The 24449-nt window shown below is 46.3% G+C and overlaps 2 protein-coding genes across 4 annotated transcripts in view; one reads left to right on the forward strand and one right to left on the reverse strand.

Annotated features, from left to right (window-relative positions):
* The window catches only part of LOC112623034 (28S ribosomal protein S18b, mitochondrial), a 14116-nt gene extending 8470 nt beyond the window's left edge, over nt 1-5646 (reverse strand). For all 3 annotated transcript variants that reach the window (XR_003119075.1, XR_003119074.1, XM_025383196.1), the window contains exons 1-5: nt 5023-5646; nt 3367-3475; nt 3162-3259; nt 2977-3045; nt 217-283 (exon numbers count right to left, since the gene is read on the reverse strand). Coding sequence is in view for 1 of the 3 variants with exons in the window: in XM_025383196.1 (XP_025238981.1) it covers nt 217-283; nt 2977-3045; nt 3162-3259; nt 3367-3475; nt 5023-5100 (421 nt within the window). In the remaining 2 variants the exon portion in view is untranslated. The remainder of the gene's footprint in view (nt 1-216; nt 284-2976; nt 3046-3161; nt 3260-3366; nt 3476-5022) is intronic.
* LOC112623030 (serine/threonine-protein phosphatase 1 regulatory subunit 10) lies at nt 4353-23679 on the forward strand. Its single transcript, XM_025383186.1, has 20 exons — nt 4353-4407; nt 5967-6488; nt 12977-13094; nt 13768-13854; nt 14017-14152; nt 15353-15404; nt 17233-17310; nt 17444-17617; nt 17843-17948; nt 18051-18163; nt 18991-19091; nt 19342-19489; nt 19566-19724; nt 19823-20069; nt 20238-20301; nt 20414-20608; nt 20792-20867; nt 21118-21231; nt 21389-22144; nt 22420-23679. The coding sequence occupies exons 3-20, from the start codon at nt 12988-12990 to the stop codon at nt 22527-22529; spliced, it is 2823 nt and encodes a 940-aa protein (XP_025238971.1). The 5' UTR covers nt 4353-4407; nt 5967-6488; nt 12977-12987; the 3' UTR covers nt 22530-23679.
* Nucleotides 23680-24449: the final 770 nt, after the last annotated feature.

A 24449-nucleotide genomic window follows, 5' to 3' on the forward strand; every position in this document is an offset into this window, starting at 1 on the left:
TTATAGGCGTGAGCCACCACGCCCGGCTGTACTTGTCCTTTTCTTTTGTCCACATTTAATTGCTTTAGCCCCCAGTAAACCAAGATTTCCAAAAGGTTCAGCCAGACCTTTTAAGCTATAAGTAGGAGCCACTGAACGAATAACTATTGAACAACTACATAAACAAAACATGCCACAAGGAAAAGCTCTCTGGTGGTGCAGGGATGATGGGCTAACCTGTGTATAGAGAATGGAAGATGATACCCGTGTGGGCGCAGACAAACTGTTCCAAGAGCTTCACGTTCTGTAGGGGAAAGTGGTAGAGAAACGTGAGGAAAGAGGAAGGGAGAACAGCAAGATCTTTGGACACTGCAAGTACACAATCCCTACATACCCACATGGACCACCTTCACCCCTCTACAGCTCTCCAGGTGCTATCCTCTCACCCCTCTACAGCAATCCAGGTGCTATCCTCTCACCCCTCTACAGCAATCCAGATGCTATCCTCTCACCCCTCTACAGCTCTCCAGATGCTATCCTCTCACCCCTCTACAGCTCTCCAGATGCTATCCTCTCACCCCTCTACAGCTCTCCAGATGCTATCCTCTCACCCCTCTACAGCTCTCCAGGTGCTATCTTCCTTCATGTCCCAGTTGGGCTTCATCAATTCACTGAATCCATCCTTGCACATCCCATATTCTGTCACTGTGCTCCCAAAGAAATCTCTTATGCACAGGTTAAGTTCTTTTTTCTTTTCTTTGAGACGGAGTCTCCCTGAGTCGCCCCGGCTGGAATGCAGTGGTACGATCTCAGCTCACTACAACCTCCACCTCCCGGGTTCAGGCAATTCTCTGCTACTCCTCCCGAGTAGCTGCGGTTACAGGCGCCCGCCACCACACCTGGCTAATTATTTTGTATTTTTAGTAGAGACGGGGTTTCACCATCTTGGCCAAGCTGGCCTTGAACTCCTGACCTGGTGATACACCCACCTTGGCCTCCCAAAGTGCTGCGATTACAGGCGTGAGCCACCATGCCCAGCCTGCAGAAGTTAAGTTCTAAAGTCAGCCTTTAGGTGAAAAACTGGGACTGGTCATTGGAAATCCCAGAAATCACCCAAAAAATGATATTGTAATGTGTATGTATAAACAACTAATGTATTTAATAGCATACTGAATATAATTTATATAGTAAGAATAATTTTACAGTTTACATAGAACAACCTTCACTCAGCAAATTAACTGTAGGAAATGAGACTCTTGAGAAAAAAGCAGATATACTGTGGAGTAGAATGCAAGCGGAATCACCTGTGCTACTAAATTTGTAACATTTCTCTCTCTCAGTTATATAATTAACTATAATCTCTGTTTTGTTTTGTTTTTGAGATAGAGTCTTGCTCTGTTGCTCAGGCTGGAGTGCAATGGCACAATCTTGGTTCACTGCAACCTCCATCTCCCAGGTTCCAGTGATTCTCCTGCCTCAGCCTCCCAAGAAGCTGGTACTACAGGCACCCGCCACCATGCCTGGCTAATTTTTTTTGTATCTTTAGTAGAGATGGGGTTTCACCATGTTGGCCAGGCTGGTCTCGAACTCCTGACCTCAAGTGATCCACCCACCTTGGCCTCCCAAGGGATTACAAGCATAAGCCACCGCATCTGGCCATAATCTCTTTTTATAACTAATCATATGCAGTCAAAACTGGGGAATTATCTATGGGACTCCTGAATAACCTGTGTCAGAAGGGTTCTTATTGCAGTCAAATACCCCCATTTTCTGACTGTTATCCAAATGCTCTACTGCTTCCCTGATGACCAGACATACAGCTTCTGCTCTAATACTTTCGCTGCAACCTCAGAAGAACACTTTCCTATTACCTATTTTATTAATGTAATGTTTTCAAATTCTTGGTTTTTTTGTTTTGTTTTGTTTTTTTTTTTGAGGAGTTTCGCTCTTTTGCCCAGGCTGGAGTGCAGTGGTGCAATCTCAGCTCACCGCAACCTCCACCTCTCGGGTTCAAGCAATTCTCCTGCCTCAGCCTCCCAAGTAGCTGGGATTATAGGCGCCTGCCACTATGCCTGGCTAATTTTTGTATTCTTAGTAGAGGCAGGGTTTTGCCATGTTGGCCAGGCTGGTCTCGAACTCCTGACCTCAGGTGAACCACTCTCCTCGGCCTCCCAAAGTGCTAGGATTACAGGCATGAGCCACCACGCCCAGCCAATATGTTTCCAAATTCTTTAAAGGAGCAAATCCTGTCCTTCTCACATATTGAAGGCTTTCTGAAAAATACTAGACTCTATCTTGCCCTCTGGCCTCACGTCCCAGCATGCCACTGAACATTGACAAGGAAATATAAAAAAACCTCAGGAAGAAAGTGGGCCAATATACTTTGTAATAACTGTAAAGAATACAAACGAATCTTTGGATATTGCTCTCCCACTAGAAATAGCCATTTCGCTGGCTGGGCATGGTGGCTCACACCTCTAATCCCAGCATTTTGAGAGGCCGAGGCAGGCGGGTCATGAGGTCAGGAGTTTGAGACCAGCCTGGCCAATATGGTGAAACCCTCTTTCTACTAAAAATACAAAAAGTAGCCAGGCATGGTGGCACACGCCTGTAGTTACAGCTACTTGGGAGGCTGAGGTGGGAGAATCGCTTGAACCTGGAAGGCGGAGGTTGCAGTGAGCTGAGATCGCGACAGTGCACTCCAGCCTTGGCAACAGAGTGAGACTCAGTCTCAAAAGAAATAGCCATTTCTCTTACCTGCCAGTTTAGACTGTAAATTTCATAGGCATAGGATAAAACTTGCAGTACAATCCATAGTAGAAGGTAAAAGACTGGAGAGAGAAATGTTTTTATAATGCCAGAAACAGTTACTACAAAATAAACTGTAGGGCCTCCAGGATATACGAAGTGTGGGGCACCTACAGTAATCTCTTTGGCACTGCAAAGGGGCTCCTAATCTTTATTTTTCTTACCATAAAAAGAAAAGACTCTCCTTACCCTAAAGTCAACATGCAACTTGTGATCTCGGCAGATGGGGCAGGGATTCCCAGCAACTTTATTCCCACGCTGTAGAGAGAAAAAAACCAGCAGTTAAGGATGTTCAAACCCGTCAGAAAAAGTGCTGCTGTTACTGTTACTTGTGGCCTCTACCCCTACTCCACATCCCACTCTCAGAAACTCACAATACACGTTTTCCGAGTCCGCTGTGGGGGTACACCACCCTTGTGGTTGCGGCGGTAGTCAGCCCAGACAGGGCGAGAACCATATCGCTCCTGGTATTCTGAAATGAAAGATCATACAAGTTATTCCTGGGTGGGAGTGTAGTGGGTGGCTCTATCCACTTATCTTAAATCCTATCTGACCCTCCCTTTCCCCATTTAGAGGTACCTTCTGATTCCAGATATTTCCAGGGTTCATCCTTATAAGGAGAAATGGGAACTGGGGACAAAGAATCTTCCTCAGAGGGAGGTTTGGTGCAAAGAGTCTGGAGGGGAACCTATAAAGGAGCAGAAAAAAATAAAAGAATGAGTTCAAGGAAAGAACTCAATGGTTTGCTTATCACATTTTGGAAAGAGGGGGAATGCATACATATTGCATTAATGGAATATAACAGGAATACATATGTAAGTTAAGTATTTTTGTTGGGTTTAAACTGACATAAATCAACAACCACGCTCTTTTCTACAACTGGATCCTGAAAGAAAAGCTAAGTTAGCGGATATATGCTGAAAAACAATCTTATTTCAGAAGACAATTAAAAAGTCTAGTACAAGGCCCAGCGCAGTGGCTCACGTCTGTAATCCCAGCACTTTGGGAGGCTGAGGTGGGCGGATCATGAGGTCAAGAGATCGAGATCATCCTGGCCAACATGGTGAAACCTCATCTCGACTAAAAATACAAAAAATTAGCTGGGCGTGGTGGCATGTGCCTGTAGTCCCAGCTACTCGGGAGGCTGAGGCAGGAGAATCGCTTGAACCCGGGAGGCGGAGGTTGCAGTGAGCCAAGATCGCACCACTGCACTGCAGCCTGGCAACAGAGTGAGACTCCATCTAAAGAAAAAAGGAAAAAAAAATCTAGTACATAAAAGGTAGTCCTGCTTTTTGGAAATGAATTGATTCTGGTGGAAGAATAAAGAGGAAGGATATCTAGGTTCTCGGAACCAAGATGTGTGGTGGGGAGGGGATGCTGAAGACAGGTGAGTCTCCAAATCAATCCAATGAAGTCACTGAGTTGCCCATTTTCATAAAAGCTGAAAGTCAACAATCTACAGGGCAGAACAAACTTGAGTCCTAACGCTAGTTTTAAAGCTACCAAGGCTGTTATTAAGTCTGTGTTGACCTCTGTCACCACTCTTCAGTCCCACTTTAGGGAGTGGCAGCTGGGCAAGCCTTTCTATCTCACCGTGCCCCACCAAGAACCTCCAGAGAGGTGAGTACACAAGACTGGAGGGAAACCTCAATTCAAAGGACGGAGTTAAGCTCTCATAACTCTGATAAGAAACTGATTTAATAAAGAGAGCTGAGAAACTGTCCTCAGGTCGTAAGAATATATCCTGACCTTACTGGGAAATAGCAAGGTGGGTAGAAATTAGGATCCCTAATTTCCCTAAGGACATTCCTGAGCAACACAGATTTAGACACGACCTGCACAGTTAAGAGCTGGTTGTGGCGCTCGCTTGGGGAGCACATATGTTACGCTAAAATTGCAACGATACAACATTAGCATGGCCCCTTAATTATTTAAATAATTTTCAAAAAGCTGGTTATGCATAACTGAGGGTGGACGGGGGTCAAGTCTATCACTTAATTATTTTACTGAGATGGCATTTTGGAAGAAGGATGACACCTAACCCTGGGGCTTAGTCCTCGGCTCGGGATTAGAAAACGCGCGGTGTATGGGAGGGGGTTGCTGGAAGTACTGCCTAGACAGCTAAGATATAAACACGTGGGAAGGTCTCCACTCGTGGATTCCTGACAGCGGAGCGACGACCTAGAGAAGGTATAACCAACTTGGGGTTGTGCAAAATGTCCTTCGAGAAGTTACCTGAACTCTGTGGGCACCTCGGAAGAGAGAAAGCATAGGAAGCCGCCTCAGCAGGGTGTTTAATACGGACGCCGCCATCTTGACGTACGCCCAGCACGGGAATGGAAGGAAAGGCAACTGCGCATGCTTCAGGAAACTGACTAGGGCAGGGCCAAGGACAAGCCCGCAGTGCGGAAGGCGGCCGCACGTTTGCGTCAGGACGGAAGCGTGAAAGGGAAGGCATGGGCGGAGAAGCTAATTTCAACTGCGTCACAATCGAATTAGACCTCAAAATTGCATTTTTTCTTGGCCAGTCACTACGACTCTTAGATCTCTTTGTTAGAGTTTGCCTTTTAAGCAATTTTGAAGGCGATTTTTATCGAGATCCTCTCAGTGCGCATGCTCCGGCACGTTTCTACCAACCCTGGGTGAGAAATGTTCTCCAGGGCGGAAGTGGCGGAAGCAGAGGAAAGGGAGGTGCTGGGCTCTCTGGTCACGCGCACGCAACAGGGGGGCAGAAAGGAGGCGGAAGAGAGTGCCGGGGAAGGGGCGGAGCAAAGGTGAAGTGAGACTAGCCAATCAGCTGGCGAATTGTCGTTTAGGTTGACCAATGAGTTCACGCCTCGCGTATAATGTCTCGCGACAAGGGCGTTTCACTAGCACGTTTGGGCGCGTTGGGCGGCGTCCGGGTATAAAAGACTCCACCCGAGCGGGCGGCCGCCATTCTGGGGTTCGTTTAGAGGTAAGTTTACCTACCTTGTTGTTTAGTGGGTAAAATTTTGCGGAGAGCGTTGGATCTGGGAAGCGGGGTAGGGATGGGTTCATTTGAGAGCCACGGCTTAAAGCGGCTGCGATCAGGATGGGACACAGAGGTTTGTTTGGGGACAGCAAAGATGGCATTTCTGGGTGTTTTGAAGCAACCCGTACTGATTACATCTTTCTCCCTTGTGTTCCTTTTATCCCAGGTTTGAATTTTCTCGGAGAAAGACAGGCCGACCACGAGGAAAACAGAAACAAGCCGCAGCAACATCTAAGCCCTTGAAAGGATCCTGAGAGAGGGGGGAAAGGGAAAACAGCAGCCACCAGCCCAACCACTTGTGTCTTCTGCCCCTTCCCACCTATCTTGCCCACCCCACCAGCCCACGCTGCTTGGGACTTGAAATCTGTGGCCGAAGGACCGTCACCACATAACTTGAAAAATAATCAACCACCCTCCCTTCCCAAACCACCCAAATTCACTCATCCAGCGTTTACTTTTTTGAATCCACTCAGAACTTTTTTCTGCGACCCCCCTCCCTAAATGGAGTTGGGTGGGGGGGGAAATGAATACTGAGTTGGCCTTTATTTTTTAAAAGACTTTTTGATCCAATGAGGCCCCCTAAATAATTGAGTTTTGGGTCCTGGTTGGTTGTTTTATTTTTTTTCCTCCAAAATTTTACCCCCTCCCCCCTGAGCCCGAGGTGCTGACGTCGCAAAAAAATTGGATAGTAAGTGTCGAATTTTCAAAAACCAGCCTTGCAACAAGAAGTCAACGTTTCCCGTTGTGAAACCAAAAATAATGAGAGGAAGAAATGAGACCATAGAACAAATAGAGAACTGGAGAAGGACCAATCTGGTCACTTAATCTCCATTAAAAAGGGCCTGTGGGTCTAAACAGTCTTGTTCTCTCTCCCCTACCACCTATCTCTTCCCTGCCCTGCTGCAGGCAAAGAGAGGGTGGAGGGAGGGCCAGCAAGTGAGGATTTTGATGGTTAACCCTTGGTAATCCAGCCAATTTCCAGACTGCCAAAGCCATACGTGTTTATATAAGGAGGAATGGTTACCTTCCTCTGGTTAGCAGCAGTCTTCGAAAGGGTTAATGAGCTCACATACAAGAGATGGTGGATCTTGTGGCCCAGAAGTACCACTTCTTTGTGTGTGAGACAAGCAGGGTGCCTTTCAATTTGCCAGATTAATAAGCAATCTGTACATAAAGATTGCAGGGTAAGGAGATGGGCAGAGAGAAATAGTAGCTCGCTATAACTTTTTAAATGACTGTTAAATCCTCTCAATTTTAATGTAATTTGTTTGGGGTATATTTGTGTGGTTAAAATAGGTGGCAATCTAGGAATAAAGATTGCAAGACACTTAGGACAAAATATAATCTTAGTGCCAGTACATACAACAGTTGGGGAGGTAAAGAATGTCTTATAATTGTTGCAGATTGCATAGGTATTTAAAAGCAAAAGAGTGATTAACATTTTAACTTGATATTTTTTGGTGGGGGAGGTACAGTTAAATAGAGGGTGGAAAGGTTGGGTAATGTGGAATTTAGGAGTATAATTTTAAAAGCCATTTAGTGCAATTGAATGCTAGCTTTCTAAAAGATTTGTGTCGTTAAAAGGAATTTTTTTCTTCCCTGCTTCAATATGGCGACTTTCCTTGTCCTTTTGTCTTCCAAGCGGCGTTGCAGGTTGTGTCTTGACCCATTTTTTTTCCTGTCCTCCCACCTCAACCCTATTTGTTGAGAGGGGTCCAAGTCCTTCCTCCCCCTTTCCCTCTATAGGGAGGATGGGGGTGGTCGATGGTAGCCGGTTGAACCTCCGTTGCAAATTCAGTTCTTCCCTGCAGAAAATTGTTCTAATATTTTGATTGCTTTAATTTTCACTACGCTCTTACTGATCAAAATAGGTCAAAGATTATTCACGATGGGGAACTGGCTTTTGGCTTTTTTACTAAAAAGGTGTTTTTATAATGTAACTGAAGCTACCGGCAGAGCTGGGTGGCTTTTTAAAGTTCGAGTCCTCTTTCTCCATTACAAAATGGCGTCCCTCCGTCTTTGTTGTTTTTCTTCCCCTTTTGCCATCCTGAGCTTAGGGCCGCCCTAGAAACTTGGTCAAGGGGGAGGAGCAGCCTTGAAAGGTGATGTAATCAGCTTTCTTCCTCTTTTCTCCACCCTCTTGAAGCTCCACCCCTGAGCAGATGCCTTTGCACTCCCTGTGCTCGTGGCTGCTAGGGAGAAGACATTTTCCTAATTTTCATTATATAAAATACCTTAAAGGGATGAGAGCTTATAGGAATTAAGTATTAAGGCTGTCCATCTCCTTGGGTAGTTCTAGTTTTTATAGAACCAGTTTTTATTTTCACTTTCACTCATCACAACTGCTTGTAATTTTTCCCCACTTCAGCTGCCAGGGGTGAAAAACAGGGAAACCCAAGACTGGGAAGCTTTGAGGATGTGTGTGAGCGTGTGTGTATGTATATATGTGTGTAGAGGGAGATGGGAAAGACACAAGGGCTTGCGAGAGTACCTTCGAGATAAACGGGCCTGATGACACTGAAATGTGCCATTTCTGCTCAGGAACCAGTCTTTGGGCCTCCTGCATTTGGTCGCTTTGTGTAATGAGAATCGGGGGAAGGTGGATACTTCTAGGACTTTCTTCTAAATCGCCCTCATTCCCACCTCTCAGTTTGGGGATAAACTGTATTCAGTGCTGTATCACGTTCTGCACTTGCTTAGTTCCTGTACATTGGTACTAGGATAAGAAGTGAATCTTTAGGAAAGGAGGCGGCAGTTGTAAACTCAAGGCAGGGGGAATCAAGCTACGGTTTCTGGTAAGCAAAACCTTTCTGGTATTACATTTCACAACTTTCATTTTTTTTTTTCCCAAAGAGCCACCTTTTTTGAATTTCTTTTTCCTTCCCTTCTAAAAGAAATTCCTTGAAAGCATTAATGAAAAAATGATGTCCTCTTCATTTTTCAACTCATGCAGTGCTGTGGCAGTTGGTGCATGTTCAGAAGCCATGCCCTATCTGAGGGTGGTATTGGGTGTCTGGTTCCTTTCTTCCCCCAACTTTTTCAAAGCCAAATCTTTATCAGACTCTCCATATAATTTTAATATTTAAAAGTCCTGCACTGAAGCGTGGAGGTTCTAGGCAGAATTGGAAAGCACAACTGCCCTGTGGTGACGTGGGTGAGACTTAGGGCTAATTTTCTACTGGGTACAGATTCTCAAATTATTACTTAAACTTCTGGATTGGATGGGAGGGACTCTTCCACATGTCTATTGACCACAAGTTTTTTTTGTTTTGTTTTGTTGTTTTTTTTCTTTTAAGCAGTTTGCCATGTGCCTCTGCAGCATATCTTCCTTGGGAGCTGAACATTCTACCCACTGGGGTTCCTGATATCTAGTGAGCCAGGGGATTAATAAAGAAGATCTTCCTTAACATGAGAGATGGGAAGCAAGGTCTACTAGGGGAACCACATCCATTCAGAGAATCTTGGAAAAGCTGATCCTTGTAGTTTGTGGCCAGAGTTCCAGTCTGGGGTCTTTTTCTATGAGTTGGGGTGGTGTATCATTTTGCATCTTTATTGAAAGGCAGATAAGCTTTTGAGGAGCTCATGTATCAGGTTTGCAAAATGACTTTGAGGGGTAGGGGCTTACTACTTGGAAGCAAGCTATGACCTTGTGATGAATCACCTGAGAGACATAATTCAGTCCACTATTGAGTCAAACTAGGAAATGCCTAAAACACTGAAGAAAGGAAGGGGAACATGAGTTAGGTACAAATCATTTTCATTTCCAGAAGTGCCTCTAAATTAAGGTAAATTTGGGAGTTTTTTCTCCTTTTGTTAGAAGACAGTTATTTTTTAAAGAACTCTGACTTGCACAGAATTTTTATCCTGAACCAATTCAGTCCTGTTCATTGGTGATGGATGTGGAATAACTTTAGCTATGCTGGATATTTTTTCACCCTATTTAATTGAACAGCCCTCAAGTAAAATTCATTTTGAAGGCAGGAGTTGGTGTCACAGACGTTTATCTCTGGTAAAAGTGGTAGAAAATTCCCCAGTGCCTTGTGCCAGTAGAGTATGGCTCTGCCTGAAACATCTCCATAAGGAAAGCATAGCTTAGGATGAGGTGGACGTAGGCCAGGGGGTTGCTCCCTCACTCCCCACCCTCTGTATGTTCTGCAGTCAAGGAAATAGCAGCTCATTAAAAAAAGACATAATCATGCCCTGGATTATTCGTGGTTCCAGAAAGCTTTCTCAAGCTTTCATTCTAGACTCCAGATCCTGAGTAGGTAATGTTACAACACTTAGTCACAGCCCCTGCCTGCCTTCATCAACTCAGTTTGCCTTCTCAGCTGTAGCCCTGTGCCCGGAATGTTGGACTTTACATTCCTTCCCACTTCAGTGCCTTGGAACTTGTTTGGTTTTTTCCCAAAATATACTGACTTCCAAGTAAGGAAACTAGGTTATAAGACACTTGGGGTCCTTAATTTTAAATAAGAATGAATCTGCCTAAAGGAAGGCCATCATGAGAAAACCCACTTAGATTTTATCAAGATTGGTGCTAATGAGACAAAATTTCACTTACATTTCCAAAATATAAGTGGTGGAAAATGAATGTTTAACACTAATTTTGCTTTGTCTCTTAGCTTCCCTTTGACTATTAATGTTTTTTATTCTTGTTTATACAAATGGGAATAAAAAAGTCCTTGGATCCCATTCCCAGCAGAGGGCTCTGGACAGAATTTAGCTTTGTACTCATTGGTCCATTTTTCTAAGACTGGCTCTTCTGTCTTGTCTCCCATCCTCTGAAGGAACACTTGAGCTCAGATGACAGTTTATTTAGTGTCTGAAGGAAATAGAGGTAGCTGGTCTATTTATTGGCTTAGCTTGCAGTTGGATATGCCAAAGGGAATTCTCCAGGGTTATATATATTCAGCCCTGGGTTTGAACCAGTCAGGTCAAGGGGAACTGGTTTGAAATGATGTTTAATTCAAGGCCTTTTGTCAAGTTGCATATATTATGCTTTGGGAATCTAATGGTAGGTGTATGTGTGTGTATATATAGAGTTTTAAAAATTTCTTAGTCTCTTGATTGCTTATGATATGTTATTATTGGAACCCATACATTGCTTTTCCAGACTCCAACAGATGTGATATCTGTTTTATATGTCCCTTTATCATATCTCTTTATAGTTTCTATAGATCACTTTATATTATCTCACTACATGGGAAGAATACCTTTATTTCTGTGTCTGTGTAAGAATCACCATACTTGAGTGGATTTGGCCCACGAACGTCTAATCTTTTCCAGTATTCTCCTTGAATGTTTTTTCTCTGACCTCAGGTTCCACTTGTACTTGTAGAGGTTCCAGGGCAGCAGTGACTTCTCAACATTTCTTGCCTCATCTCTCCCTTTGTTCGGCCCACAGGTTATGATCTCCAGAGCCAAGATTATACTTCTTCCCTTCCTGGCTGCCTCCTCCCTGCTGCTGCTGCTGCTCGCCTAGGTTGTTAGGACCTACACATTTGGAAATTTATTGACCTTTTTGTTGGGAGGGCTAAAAGGCTGAGATTGTTATGCTTATGTTTTTTCTTTTGTTTGAGAACAAATAGAATTAATTTGCATTATCTTACAAGAAACCTATGTTTTTTCCGGCACAAAAATACTCATCTTTGTAAAATACTGATTTTTCTGCCCTTCTGCTGGGATTGTGTCTATTACCTCTGTGCTAGATGTAGGATGAGGAAGGTTTTGTTCTTGCCTCTTCCTTGCTACCCAGTGTTGGCCTTATTGCCCAAAGGCAGATATTGCTGAAATGGCTTTCTTTTTTGGTGGTTTTTTGTTTGTTTGTTTGTTTTTGAGACAGGGTCTTACTCTGTCGCTCAGGCTGGAGTGCAGTGGCACAATCACAGCTCATTGTAGCCTCAATGTCCCTGGGCTCAAGCAGTCCTCCCATTTTCCCACCTCAGCCTCCTGGGTAGCTGGGACTACAGGTGCACACCATCATACTCAGCTTATGTTTTGTAGAGATGAGGTTTCGCCATGTTGCTGAGGCTGGTTTCAAACTCTTATGCTCAAGGAATCTGCCCACCTTGGCCTCCCAAAGTGCTGGGATTACAGGCATGAACCACAGCACCTGGCCTCTTTTTTGGTTCTTAGAAGCAAGTATTTAGAGGCAGTGTAGATACAAATCCCAATCAGAACAATATTGATTGTAAATTACCTTTCTGGAACTTCAGTTCTGCCCTGTCCCATAAAAGGAGCTTAGCTTTTAACTAATTCCTTTTCCAACCTGGTCTAAAACAGCTGCTTAAAAGGGAATTTTTCTAGCATTTGACTTTATTCCATTCTTTAGTTTCCATGGTTTTCAGTTTTAGGCTTTTCTAGGGGATCCACAGCGTGATTTTTGAGGAGAGGACCAGATTTACATCTTTGCTTTTGAAAGCACAAACCACTAGCTTCCGTTTAACATGGAGACAGTAAAAACTTGTGCAGTGTTTGGTTAATGAGTGACAGTCTATTCAAGGCCTAGGAGGACCTGCTTGATTTCCTTGCATCCATTTGTCTCAATATCTGGCACCTACCTTCAGATCTCCTTAGGGAAGAATTCTGTTTTCAAGTTTTGTTTTGTTCTCTATCATCTACCACTTCAGCTGATAGATATCTTGCCTTATGTCGTGATTATGACTCTTAATGGGCTAAGATAAAAAGGAATCAACTCTTACAAGATATGTAGCTCAAACACCCAAGATTTGGCCCAATTTCTGTCAAGCTATAGGCTGTTTTTCAAGCCAGATTTTTCAGCAACTAGGGAAGACAGGACTTAACAATAGGTACAAATGCCCTGGAGAGTTGAACATCTTGTTATGAGAACTGAATCTTAGCTCTAGTACGATCTAGTGAAGTTCAGCCATCCTAGGAAGGTGCTGCTGGGAGGGAGGGACAGGTGTGCTGCTCTAGTCCTCCAATCGAATTGCTTTCCTGTTCAGTCACATATGCTCCCCATGTTTAACTTGCTAGGGCTATTTTCTCGGTAGTGGCAAGTGGTCTGTGTTGATTTTTCGTATCTAAAAAATAGCATAGTTGAATAGTCACTATACTTTGTCAGATGTAGAGATGTGGTTTATTAGAGGGCCTACTCGGGTAGTCCTTGCCACCCATTTATTCTGTGGGTTTGTTTGTTTTGTCCTCTTACCATAGAAACCACCATCATGGGTTCTGGTCCCATAGACCCCAAAGAACTTCTCAAGGGCCTGGACAGCTTCCTTAACCGAGATGGGGAAGTCAAAAGTGTGGATGGGATTTCCAAGATCTTCAGGTGAGTCTTTACCCTTTTTTGGATTCATTGTGAGTAGAGAATATTGTGTGTTAAAATATGGCTGCAGTTGAGGCAGACTGGAATGATCCTGGAAAGGAAAGGGAAAGACAGTCAGTGCAATAGGATTAAAATCTAACAATTTTAGGGTAAGGGATAGGAAAAGATGATCACTTGGTTTCTGACCATAGCGGAAGCTGGAGATTTGGACGTCCACAGTCCCAAGGGAGTCATATGTTGGAATGAGAGCAGGGTAGCCTGGTAACAGAATTCTAGATTGTTTAGGTTCATGTTCCACCTACCTATAATGTTATTTTCTTTCAGGGATTCTCAGGTTCAGGGGAGAGTAAATAAGCCAGTCTTGAACAGACTATTAGGGACAGTTGTTGAGGGCTAGCCGTATCACCTGGGGGCAGAATGACATTCATCCTGTGTGTTAGGGAGGCAGTGATGCTCTCCTCCCCAGGTCAGGGACTTCGGTGTCTCTGTTCTCCCATAAGTTTCCATGTTGCACTGGATCCATCCCATCCTCCTAGAGGTATATGTGACTCCCCCTCTCTGGAGCAAAGTCCCAAATCATCAGGAATCTCTAGGCAGTTCACAGATTAGAGAGGCGCTTTTGCTAAGAGAAGAGATACTGGCTGCTTCATTTCTAACCCTCACTCATATCCTGCAGTTTGATGAAGGAAGCACGAAAGATGGTGAGTCGATGCACTTACTTGAACATTCTCCTGCAGACCCGTTCAGCAGAAATACTGATCAAGTAAGTGGGGATCTGGATGGTTGGAATGGGAAGATGTAGCTAAAAGATGGGGTGGTGAGGCATGGGGTTCCAGGGTCATTGATGGGAGACTGGGATCATGGGATGTGGTACTTTCAAAACCTAGAAAGGGCGTTACTGATAGACTCTCCTGCCTGCCTGCAGGTTTATTGACGTTGGTGGCTACAAACTTCTTAACAATTGGCTGACGTATTCAAAGACAACCAACAACATTCCCCTCCTCCAGCAAATACTACTGACCCTGCAGCACCTACCACTCACTGTAGACCATCTCAAGCAGGTACCTTTAGTCTTTAAACCCTGATTCTTCTTTTTTTGGTTTAGTCTAACAGATGAAAACTCACACTGACTGATGTTGGCTGTGATCTTGGGCCTGTGAGATAGAATGGCAGAAAAAGAATTTAGAATAAGACTTGGTTTGAATTTATCTCCTTTAATAGGTGTGTGGCGCCTGGGTGCGGTGGCTCACGCCTGTAATCCCAGCACTTTGGGAGGCTGAGGCGGGCAGATCACGAGGTCAGGAGACCGAGACCATCCTGGCTAACACGATGAAACCCCATCTCCACTAAAAATACAAAAAATTAGCCAGGCATGGTGGCATGCATTTGTAGTCCCAGCTAATCAGGAGGCTGAGGCTGGAGAATCGCTTGAACCCAGGAGGTGGAGGTTGCAGTGAGCCGAGATCACACCACTGCACTCCAGCCTGGGTGACAAAGCGAGACTTGTCCCCCACCCCCAAAAAAAAGAATGTGTCAGCCGGGTGTGGTGGCTCACACCTGTAATCCCAACACTTTGGGATGCTGAGGTGGCTGGATTGCTTGAGCCCAGTAGTTTGTTTATTTATTTATTTATTTATTTTTTTTTTTTTTTGAGACAGAGTCTCGCTTAGTCGCCCAGGCTGGAGTGCAGTGGCGCAATCTCGGCTCACTGCAAGCTCCGCCTCCCGGGTTCACGCCATTCTCCTGCCTCAGCCTCCCGAGTAGCTGGGACTACAGGCGCCCGCCGCTTCGCCCGGCTAATTTTTTGCATTTTTAGTAGAGACGGGGTTTCACCATGTTAGCCAGGATGGTCTCGATCTCCTGACCTCGTGATCCGCCCGCCTCGGCCTCCCAAAGTGCTGGAATTACAGGCGTGAGCCACCGCGCCCGGCCGAGCCCAGTAGTTTAAGACCAGCCTGGGCAAAAATGATAAGACCCTGTCTCTACAAAAAAATAAAATTTACCCAGATGTGGTGGTGGTGGTGCATGCCTGTAGTCTCAGTTATTTAGGAGACTCAGGTGGGAGAATCATTTGAGTCTGGGAGATTGAGGCTGCAGTGAGCCAAGATTGCGCCACGCACTCTAGCCTGGGCAAGACAGTGAGACTCCGTCTCAAAAAAAAAAAAGGTGGGGGGGAGCATTGTAACTTTTGTCATTTTTAGCTCTAAGTGGAATTATTTGCCTCCTGGCATTTACCTTTCTGTTGCTCCCATCTCTCATAGAACAACACAGCTAAACTGGTGAAGCAGCTGAGCAAGTCAAGTGAGGATGAAGGTAGTGTGCCGCTCCTGCTCTCTCATGGGCTTTTCTCTATTACTTCCACTTCATTACCTTAATATCTTTTCCCATCCTTGGATTGTCGCTTCACTTTTCTTTTTCTGTGTCACCTTGCTTTTTTTTCCTTCTTTTAAAGAGAAAGTTCCTCTAACCTGTACCCTGTTTCCTGTTCTCAATTCCAAAGTTGTTCATTTCTCTGTTGCTGAATATAAGGCGCCATACTTTAACTGGAAGCTGATTCCTAAGATTGCTTGTTATAAAACACATACACTTAAAATTCACTGTGGGAAATAGTATCATCCTAGCGTGTCTCATCATCGTTCACTTCTGTTTTTCTAACTATAGCATATTCTGGGAACTTTAATAACTGTTTTCCTAACAATAGATGTACTAGTTCTACCAGTAAACATATTCCTGTAGGACATGGGCAAAATCTTGACTCTTGAAATATATCAAAGCGCTGGGCGCAGTGGCTCACACCTGTAATCCCAGCACTTTGGGAGGCCGAGGCGGGCGGATCACGAGGTCAGGAGATCGAAGCCATCCTGGCTAACAAGGTGAAACCCCGTCTCTACTAAAAATGCAAAAAATTAGCCAGGCGTGGCGGTGGGCGCTTGTAGTCCCAGCTACTTGGGAGGCTGAGGCAGGAGAATGGTGTGAACCCGGAGGCGGATCTTGCAGTGAGCCGAGATTGCGCCACTGCACTCCAGCCTGGGTAACTGAGCGAGACTCCATCTCAAAGAAAAATAAAGAAATATATTAAAGCTCTGATTCTTTCCTTTTCTAAAAGAGTTGTGGAGCTTCTGGCAAGGACCATACAGTTCTGTCTTGAAGACAAAGCCTGTCTCCTTTAGAAATTTAGAGTTTCCTTTATCTCTACCCAGGCACACAAGATACCAGTTTCCCACCAAGTGAGCAGTAATCTATTTCCAACTGGCTTAATTGTGTTGCTCTCTTTAAATATATATTTAATTACCATCATTCCTTTAGATATTGAAATTTGTATATTCCCTGTCGGCTGTAGTTAAGTCTCACCGGAACCATAGTTATCAGTTACTCCAGAAAGGTTTTAGGATATTCCTGCATTGAAGTTCATGTTGGCTTAGGTATAGAAATTGCTAATTGTATGACTGTTTCAAAAAGTTATGTTTTAGTGTTCTGTGAAAATCTTACTATTAAATGACAAATTATGAAATAAGTCTATAAGTGGAAATGTTGGCCAGAAGAGAGGTGCCATAGATCAGAGATGTTATTTGCCAAGTACAAAAGGAAAGAGTTATAAAAGTATTTTTTCATTTAGAAACAAATTTTATGCTTGTTTTTACATCTATAAAGGAAAATAAAAAGTCTTCAGATTGTTGTAACAATTAGGTGTGTTATACGTAAAGCAACTAATGTAGCTTTTTAAAAAAATGTCAGTAGTTTTTGAGGAACTGGTGGATTTTGGTTACATGTATAAGTTCTTTAATGGTGATTTCTGAGATTTTGGTACACTCATCACCCGAGCAGTGTACACGGCACCCAGTGTGTAGTCTTTTACTAATGAAGTTTTTAACCACATATTCTGAAATAAATATTAGGTCTTTTTACTCCAGAGTGGTGCGATGACATCAGAGTTGAAAGTTATTTGAGTAGAACACAACTCTTAATTCATTGTTCCATTGTTTAAGAGTTTGGTTTTTAAGCATATCTCATGTTCTTCTTAAAACTTTGGATTACTTTCTCCATTACATAGATTTTCACAATATTTTCTCAAACCTCCCATTTTCTGTTCCTGGAAGAATATTTTACATTATTAGGCATTTCCCCTTTCTCTCACCTGCAGAGCTCCGGAAATTGGCCTCAGTCCTTGTCAGCGACTGGATGGCTGTCATCCGCTCTCAGAGCAGTACTCAGCCTGCTGGTAAGCTCCTTAGTCCTTTATCCTTTGTATTTATTTCTTTCCTACTGGGATGTGGCCTTTAGGTACTCCCAGTCTGCTTCACCTCTGACAGTGTTTAAATAAAATCCATTTCTGCTTTGTTTTTTCATGACAGAGAAAGATAAGAAGAAACGTAAAGATGAGGGGAAAAGTCGAACTACCCCTCCTGAGCGACCTTTGACAGAGGTGAAGGCTGAGACCCGGGCCGAGGAGGCCCCAGAGAAGAAGAGGGAGAAGCCCAAGTCTCTTCGAACTACAGCACCCAGTCATGCCAAGTTCCGTTCCACTGGTAAGACTGGCGGCTGGCCTCTGGAGGGTTCGTGTGCATGTGCACACCCAGAGCCTTATGGGGGAATCATTTGATGTGTGATATGTTAATCGTAAGGAAGAGAGAAGATTAGCGGAGGAAGCTTTGGTTACAAGGTTAGAAGAACATTTGCGGGTGAGAACGGGAGGAAAATTCAGGGGTTTAGGGGTTTGAGTTCAGCTGCCCACACCATGCTTCTTTCCCCAGGACTAGAGCTGGAGACACCATCCTTGGTGCCTGTGAAGAAGAACGCCAGCACAGTGGTGGTTTCTGACAAGTACAATCTTAAACCTATCCCCCTCAAACGTCAGAGGTATGGACCATATTCTCAGGTTCTGAATGGGGTGGATCTGTGGACACAAGGGAGCAAGAGGGGGTGAGTCAGAGATGTTGATGACGGTTCCTCTTCTGACAGCAACGTAGCTGCTCCAGGAGATGCTACCCCCCCTGCAGAAAAGAAATACAAGCCACTCAACACAACACCTAATGCCACCAAAGAGATCAAAGTGAAGATCATTCCGCCACAGCGTGAGTCTAAAGTGGGGAGATGTACTTTGAATTAGGAGCAAAGTCTTTTTTTTTTTTTTTTTTGAGACAGTCTCGTTCTGTTGCCCAGGCTGGAGTGCAGTGGCACGATCTTGGCTCACTGCAAGCTCCGCCTTCCGGGTTTACGCCATTCTCCTGCCTCAGCCTCCCGAGTAGCTGGGACTACAGGCGCCCGCCACCATGCCTGGCTAATTTTTTGTATTTTTAGTAGCGATGGGGTTTCACCATGTTAGCCAGGATGGTCTCAATCTCCTGACCTCATGATCCACCCGCCTCGGCCTCCCAAAGTGCTGAGATTGCAGGCGTGAGCCACCGCTCCTGGCCAGGAGCAAACTCTTATGGGAACGAATGTCTCTGGGAACAAGAAGTTTTTTTCCCTTCTCTTTTATTATTTCCCTCCATTTTCCTTTGATTTCTTGGTACCCTTTACTTTTTGTACCTCTGGAACTCCCGTTTCCGGTGTCACTTAGGAGTAATTTTAGAGATAAGATAGGGAGGTGTGCCATTTTGTGACTGGTCAGGGGCGCTTGGCAAGGTGATTTGTCGTGTTCACAGGGGCTCACTTCACCAGTTACCTGAGCTATAATTCACATCCAAAGCTATGGCTTGCCTGCCACAAGAAACCTAGAATAACAAGAAGAATATCGTGTGTCAATCCTCCTGCATGTGCTTCCTGGTCCTCTTGAGCTTGTCGTGTCCAAAGTTGAGGCAGGCTCTTCATTGGCTCGTTTTATGCCTAGATTGTGTTTGCAGGTGTAGGATTGTGAAGGAGGTCTGATGATGCCATTTGATGCTCTTTCTTTTTGTAGCTATGGAGGGCCTGGGCTTTCTGGATGCTCTCAATTCAGCCCCTGTTCCAGGCATCAAAATTAAGAAGAAGAAAAAAGTGCTGTCACCTACAGCTGCCAAGGTATGGGCTCCCAAAAGTAGGTTTCAGTGAGAGTATAAAAGGTAAAGTAGAAGAAAGGGCACAGCAGCTAGGAGTTGTCCGGGAGGACAAGAGGCGTTTTGCCTTGGATATAGACTGGTGCAGGTGAGACCAGTGTGGAGACAGAGTCTTCCTTTATATAGGAACTGTTGGGGGATTGTGCCTGGGACCCTGGACTAATTGCCTTGCCCTTGGCTTTCCAGTCAGTTCACTTCCTTTTCTTTCACAATAGCCGAGCCCCTTTGAAGGGAAAACGAGCACAGAACCAAGCACAGCCAAACCTTCTTCCCCAGAACCAGCACCGCCGTCTGAGGCAATGGACATAGACCGTCCAGGCACCCCGGTTCCCCCTGTTGAAGTCCCAGAGCTCATGGATACAGGTAATCTAGAAACTGGTTCAGTTTGGGGGGTTTTCTGAAAGGAGGGATCTGGGTCTGAAACCTCTTCTGCTTCCAGCCTCTTTGGAGCCAGGAGCTCTGGATGCCAAGCCAGTGGAGAGTCCTGGAGATCCTAACCAACTGACCCGGAAAGGCAGGAAGAGGAAAAGTGTGACGTGGCCTGAGGAAGGCAAACTGAGAGAATATTTCTATTTTGAATTGGATGAAACTGAACGAGGTAAGAGGTCATTTCCTATGTAATAGGTGTGTTTAAGGGATTTTAAAAGAACTTGGTTGTGCTTACTTTCCCTCTTGCTTTTCTTCCTCTGCCGATAGTAAATGTGAATAAGATCAAGGACTTTGGTGAGGCAGCTAAGCGAGAGATACTGTCAGACCGACATGCATTTGAGACAGCGCGGCGTCTGAGCCATGATAACATGGAGGAAAAGGTGCCCTGGGTGTGCCCCCGGCCCCTGGTTCTGCCGTCACCGCTTGTCACCCCTGGAAGCAATAGCCAGGAGCGATATATCCAGGCTGAGCGGGAGAAGGGAATCCTTCAGGAGCTCTTCCTGAACAAGGAGAGGTGAGCAGAGTGGGATTCCTGCCCTGGGATGTTGAGTGCTTGGACACTCCTGAGGGGAACGTGAGCTGGGGTAATTAAGGGGTGGAGGTTAGAAATTACTTTCAGGGCCTGAATTAATAACTTGACTATCATTCTACTATTTTCCCTCACCTGTGCTGTTCCTGATAGTCCTCATGAGCCTGATCCTGAGCCCTACGAGCCCATACCCCCTAAACTCATCCCCCTAGATGAGGTAAGTCAGTGTTATGTGATGATGGAAGTTGTGATGGTCATTGAATTCAGTGCATCTTTCATGTGAGAATGTCTCTGTTCTGTCAGTCCTAATTTTTTTGTTCTTCTTTCAGGAGTGTTCCATGGATGAGACTCCGTATGTTGAGACCCTGGAACCTGGGGGGTCAGGTGGCTCACCTGATGGGGCAGGAGGCTCCAAGTTGCCTCCAGTTCTGGCCAATCTTATGGGAAGCATGGGTGCTGGAAAGGGCCCCCAAGGCCCTGGAGGAGGAGGCATTAATGTCCAGGAGATCCTCACTTCCATCATGGTATGCGCCCTCTTTCCCCTTTTCCACCTTCTGTGGAGCCTTCTTAAGTGCTCTCTCCTCACTCTGTCTCCCATTCACCTTACCCCAGTTCTCCACATCTACCCACTTACCCTAATCTTTGGCTCTCCCTTTCGCCATGGTTGTTACCCTGTCTGTTTACTTTGCCTTCTTACATCCTCACAGGGTAGCCCAAACAGTCATCCTTCAGAGGAACTACTGAAACAACCAGACTATTCAGACAAGATCAAGCAGATGCTGGGTAATCCTCAGGGCCAGCCCCAGGGGACTGGGGGAGGAAGCCTGCAGTGGAGTTGGGGGAAGCAGGGTTTCACAGATGCAGAAGAGTACAGGGCTGTGGACACTAGGCAAGAAATGGGAGGGAAAGACTGGACAGAGAGAGCATTGCTCTGCCAGGTTGGTTTGAGAGGGTCAGTTGGGTGCATCTAAATGGGAAACTATGCCTGTCTTCTAGAGTGCTCATGCTGTGTTATCCTTGTTTTCATTAACAGTGCCACATGGACTCCTAGGCCCTGGCCCGATAGCCAATGGTTTCCCACCAGGGGGTCCTGGGGGCCCCAAGGGCATGCAGCACTTTCCCCCTGGACCTGGGGGACCTATGCCAGGTAGGTGGTGAGTACAAGGTTGGAATGGGCTTATCTGCTTAATTTCAGTCTGATAATAGTATAGGATTGACTGGAAGGTGGGAGGTGAGGTGGTTTAGGTTGGGAGATGGCAGTTCCTGGTAGCTGATACTGTGTTCTCTTTTTTCTCCCTGTACAGGTCCCCATGGAGGCCCTGGTGGGCCAGTGGGTCCACGTCTCCTGGGTCCTCCACCCCCTCCCCGGGGGGGTGATCCCTTCTGGGATGGCCCGGGCGACCCTATGCGGGGTGGCCCAATGCGGGGGGGTCCAGGACCAGGTCCTGGACCATACCATAGAGGCCGAGGTGGCCGAGGAGGAAACGAACCTCCTCCTCCTCCTCCTCCTCCATTCCGAGGCGCCAGAGGAGGTCGCTCTGGAGGAGGACCCCCAAATGGACGAGGGGGCCCTGGTGGGGGCATGGTTGGAGGTGGTGGGCATCGTCCCCATGAAGGTCCTGGTGGAGGCATGGGCAACAGCAGTGGACATCGTCCCCACGAAGGCCCTGGCAGTGGCATGGGCAGTGGGCATCGCCCCCATGAAGGCCCTGGCGGTAGCATGGGTGGGGGTGGAGGACATCGTCCCCACGAAGGCCCTGGTGGTGGCATCAGTGGTGGCAGTGGCCATCGTCCCCATGAAGGCCCTGGTGGAGGAATGGGTGCTGGTGGTGGACATCGCCCACACGAAGGCCCTGGCGGAAGCATGGGTGGAAGTGGTGGACATCGTCCCCATGAAGGCCCTGGACACGGGGGGCCCCATGGCCACCGGCCTCATGATGTCCCTGGTCACCGAGGCCATGACCATCGAGGACCACCTCATGAGCACCGTGGCCATGATGGCCCTGGCCACGGGGGAGGGGGCCACCGAGGGCACGATGGAGGCCACAGCCATGGAGGAGGTGAGGATGCTCCCTGTCCCTCATATGCCTTTTGGTGTCCCATACAAGCTTTTGGGGAGTGGGTGAGAGTCACCACTGTTGGTAGCTAGGCAGAACGTGAGGTACCCGTCTCTTTGATGTCCCAGTATATGCATAGCAGTTCCTACTCTATGCCCTTCCCCCAAATCCCTAAGACTGTGTCTCTGAAAGTTCTTAGGATGCAATGGACTGGGGTGGTGAGGGTGGCATTGCCCTCAGCCATTTCCTGTCTAACTGTTCTGCCATCATTCCCACAGACATGTCAAACCGCCCTGTCTGCCGACATTTCATGATGAAGGGCAACTGCCGCTATGAGAACAACTGTGCCTTCTACCACCCGGGTGTCAATGGGCCCCCACTGCCCTAGGGACCATTTGCCTGCCCCGTTCACACAACCCCTGTGGACTGCAGCCTCGCTCCTTCTACCCTGTTATGGCTTCTGTGAGGCCCATTTTCCCTTTTCCCCAGCTGATGAGGAGCCGGCCCCCTCAGTTCCCACTTGCTTGGGTTCCTGGGGGTTTTCTGATCACTGGTGCGCATTGATGTACATATTTTCCTCCAGTCTGGGGAGGAGAGAGACTGGAAACGTTCCTGGACTGCTGAAGAGGAGACCCAGTTGGCTTCACTTTTTGAGAAGATTCACCCTGTACCCCAAACCCCTTTCCAGTATTACCCTTAATGCTTGAGAACCTAAAGCTGGTTATCCTGGAGAACACCCCTACCCTTCTATTGCGGGTCCCCACATGCACACAGAGCTCTGACACAGGATCAGCTGCACTTAAGAAATCATCCCAGCTCAGTTCATTATTCCTCATGGGGTGGGGAGATGGTGAAGGGGTATTGTATATCCCACTGCACTGAGAGGGCTCAATCAGCTGGATTTGAGTTCTGGAACACACATCATCCCCACTCCTCCCCCAGCGTGGGCTCTCCATTCTGAGTCCTTTCTCAAGTGGGACCTTGAACTGTCTGTGAACACCCAGTCTGCGTCCTGGGTCTGCTAGGTTCGATGATGGTGAACTCATATCTGCATCAGGTGCAAGTTTTAGCTGGCAAAGGTGAGGCCAGTGGTGCTGGTGTGCCTTTGCCAACTACAGCCAGTCTGGAGACTTGATAAAATACTTCAGTGAGACCAGCTTCTCATCAACTTGGGCCTGGCATGTTGGGCCTGAAAGTCACACTACATGCACTGCCTTGGGGAGTTAGCTCACTCCCTGCTCCCACCTGGAACCTTGCCAGTGTGAAGGAGGCTTTCAGCTACTTCACCCTGTCAACCACCTCTGAATCCCCACCAGGTGCCTTCCTGGGTGGATTCGACAAGATGATTTTGCCCTTTCCCAGTTCTCTCCTTCACCTTGGCATCAGTTGTTTTCTATGAAAACAGTGGATTGGTTGGGTTTTGTGCAGGGTCTTGGGTTAGAGCCAAAATGGATTTGAGGATGAGTATTTTTTTTTTTTTGGTTTTGTATATTTTGTACATTAATAATAAACAGTGGAAAGAGAAGCAGCTTATTTAACCCCTGGTGTGTTTGGACTTTTTTGAGACGGAGTCTCGCTCCGTTGCCTGGGCTGGAGTGCAGTGGTGCAGTCTCAGCTCACTGCAATCTCTGCCTCCTGGGTTCAAGGGATTCTCCTGCCTCAGTCTTCTTTGAGTAGCTGGGATTACAGGCACCTGCCACCATGCCTGGCTAATTTTGTGTTTTTAGTAGAGACAGGGTTTCACCATGTTGGCCAGGCTGGTCTCGAACTCCTGACCTCGTGATCCGCCCACCACGGCCTCCCAAAGCGCTGGGATTACAGGCGTGAACCACCGCGCCCGGCCTGGACTGTTTTTTTAAAAAAGCCATTACCACCTGTGTTAGGTACATTAGTATAAATCTGTGGAATCTGATTTTTACTCCTCTGGAGCTAATGCTTGATCTAAGAGTTGCTATTAAGTACTGGTGAAAAAATACTTCAAAAAGTACATAAAACACTCTAGGATACAGACTAGATCTCAGCCACAGCGGTCTTTCCTGGTTCTCATCTCTCTGAGTCTTCCCTAACACGCCTCGTGTGTGTTCCTAGAACAGTCCTGTCCTGGCTATCATGCCCTCTAGGATGTGTTCTTGGTCATCTTACCCACATTCTACAGATAAGGGAGGAAAACCTGAGGATGCTGGAGTCAGATAAAGGCCATTGTCCCAGCTCTACCTCTCTGCAGTCTGGGTGACCTTAGCCAGGTTAGTGTTGGGTATCAGTGGATCATGTCTGTAATCCCAGCACTTTTGGGAGGTCAAGGTGGGAA

Source organism: Theropithecus gelada, chromosome 4 (genome assembly GCF_003255815.1).
Source record: "Theropithecus gelada isolate Dixy chromosome 4, Tgel_1.0, whole genome shotgun sequence".
Classification (NCBI taxonomy): domain Eukaryota; kingdom Metazoa; phylum Chordata; class Mammalia; order Primates; family Cercopithecidae; genus Theropithecus; species Theropithecus gelada.

Bases quoted from the DNA above. Each gene is read 5' to 3' on its own strand.
- LOC112623030 (XM_025383186.1), top strand. From the start codon at position 12,988: ATGGGTTCTGGTCCCATAGACCCCAAAGAACTTCTCAAGGGCCTGGAC. The intron at 13,095-13,767 runs GTGAGTCTTTAC...CATATCCTGCAG, and splicing joins GGGATTTCCAAGATCTTCAG to TTTGATGAAGGAAGCACGAA. The intron at 22,145-22,419 runs GTGAGGATGCTC...TCATTCCCACAG, and splicing joins AGGCCACAGCCATGGAGGAG to ACATGTCAAACCGCCCTGTC.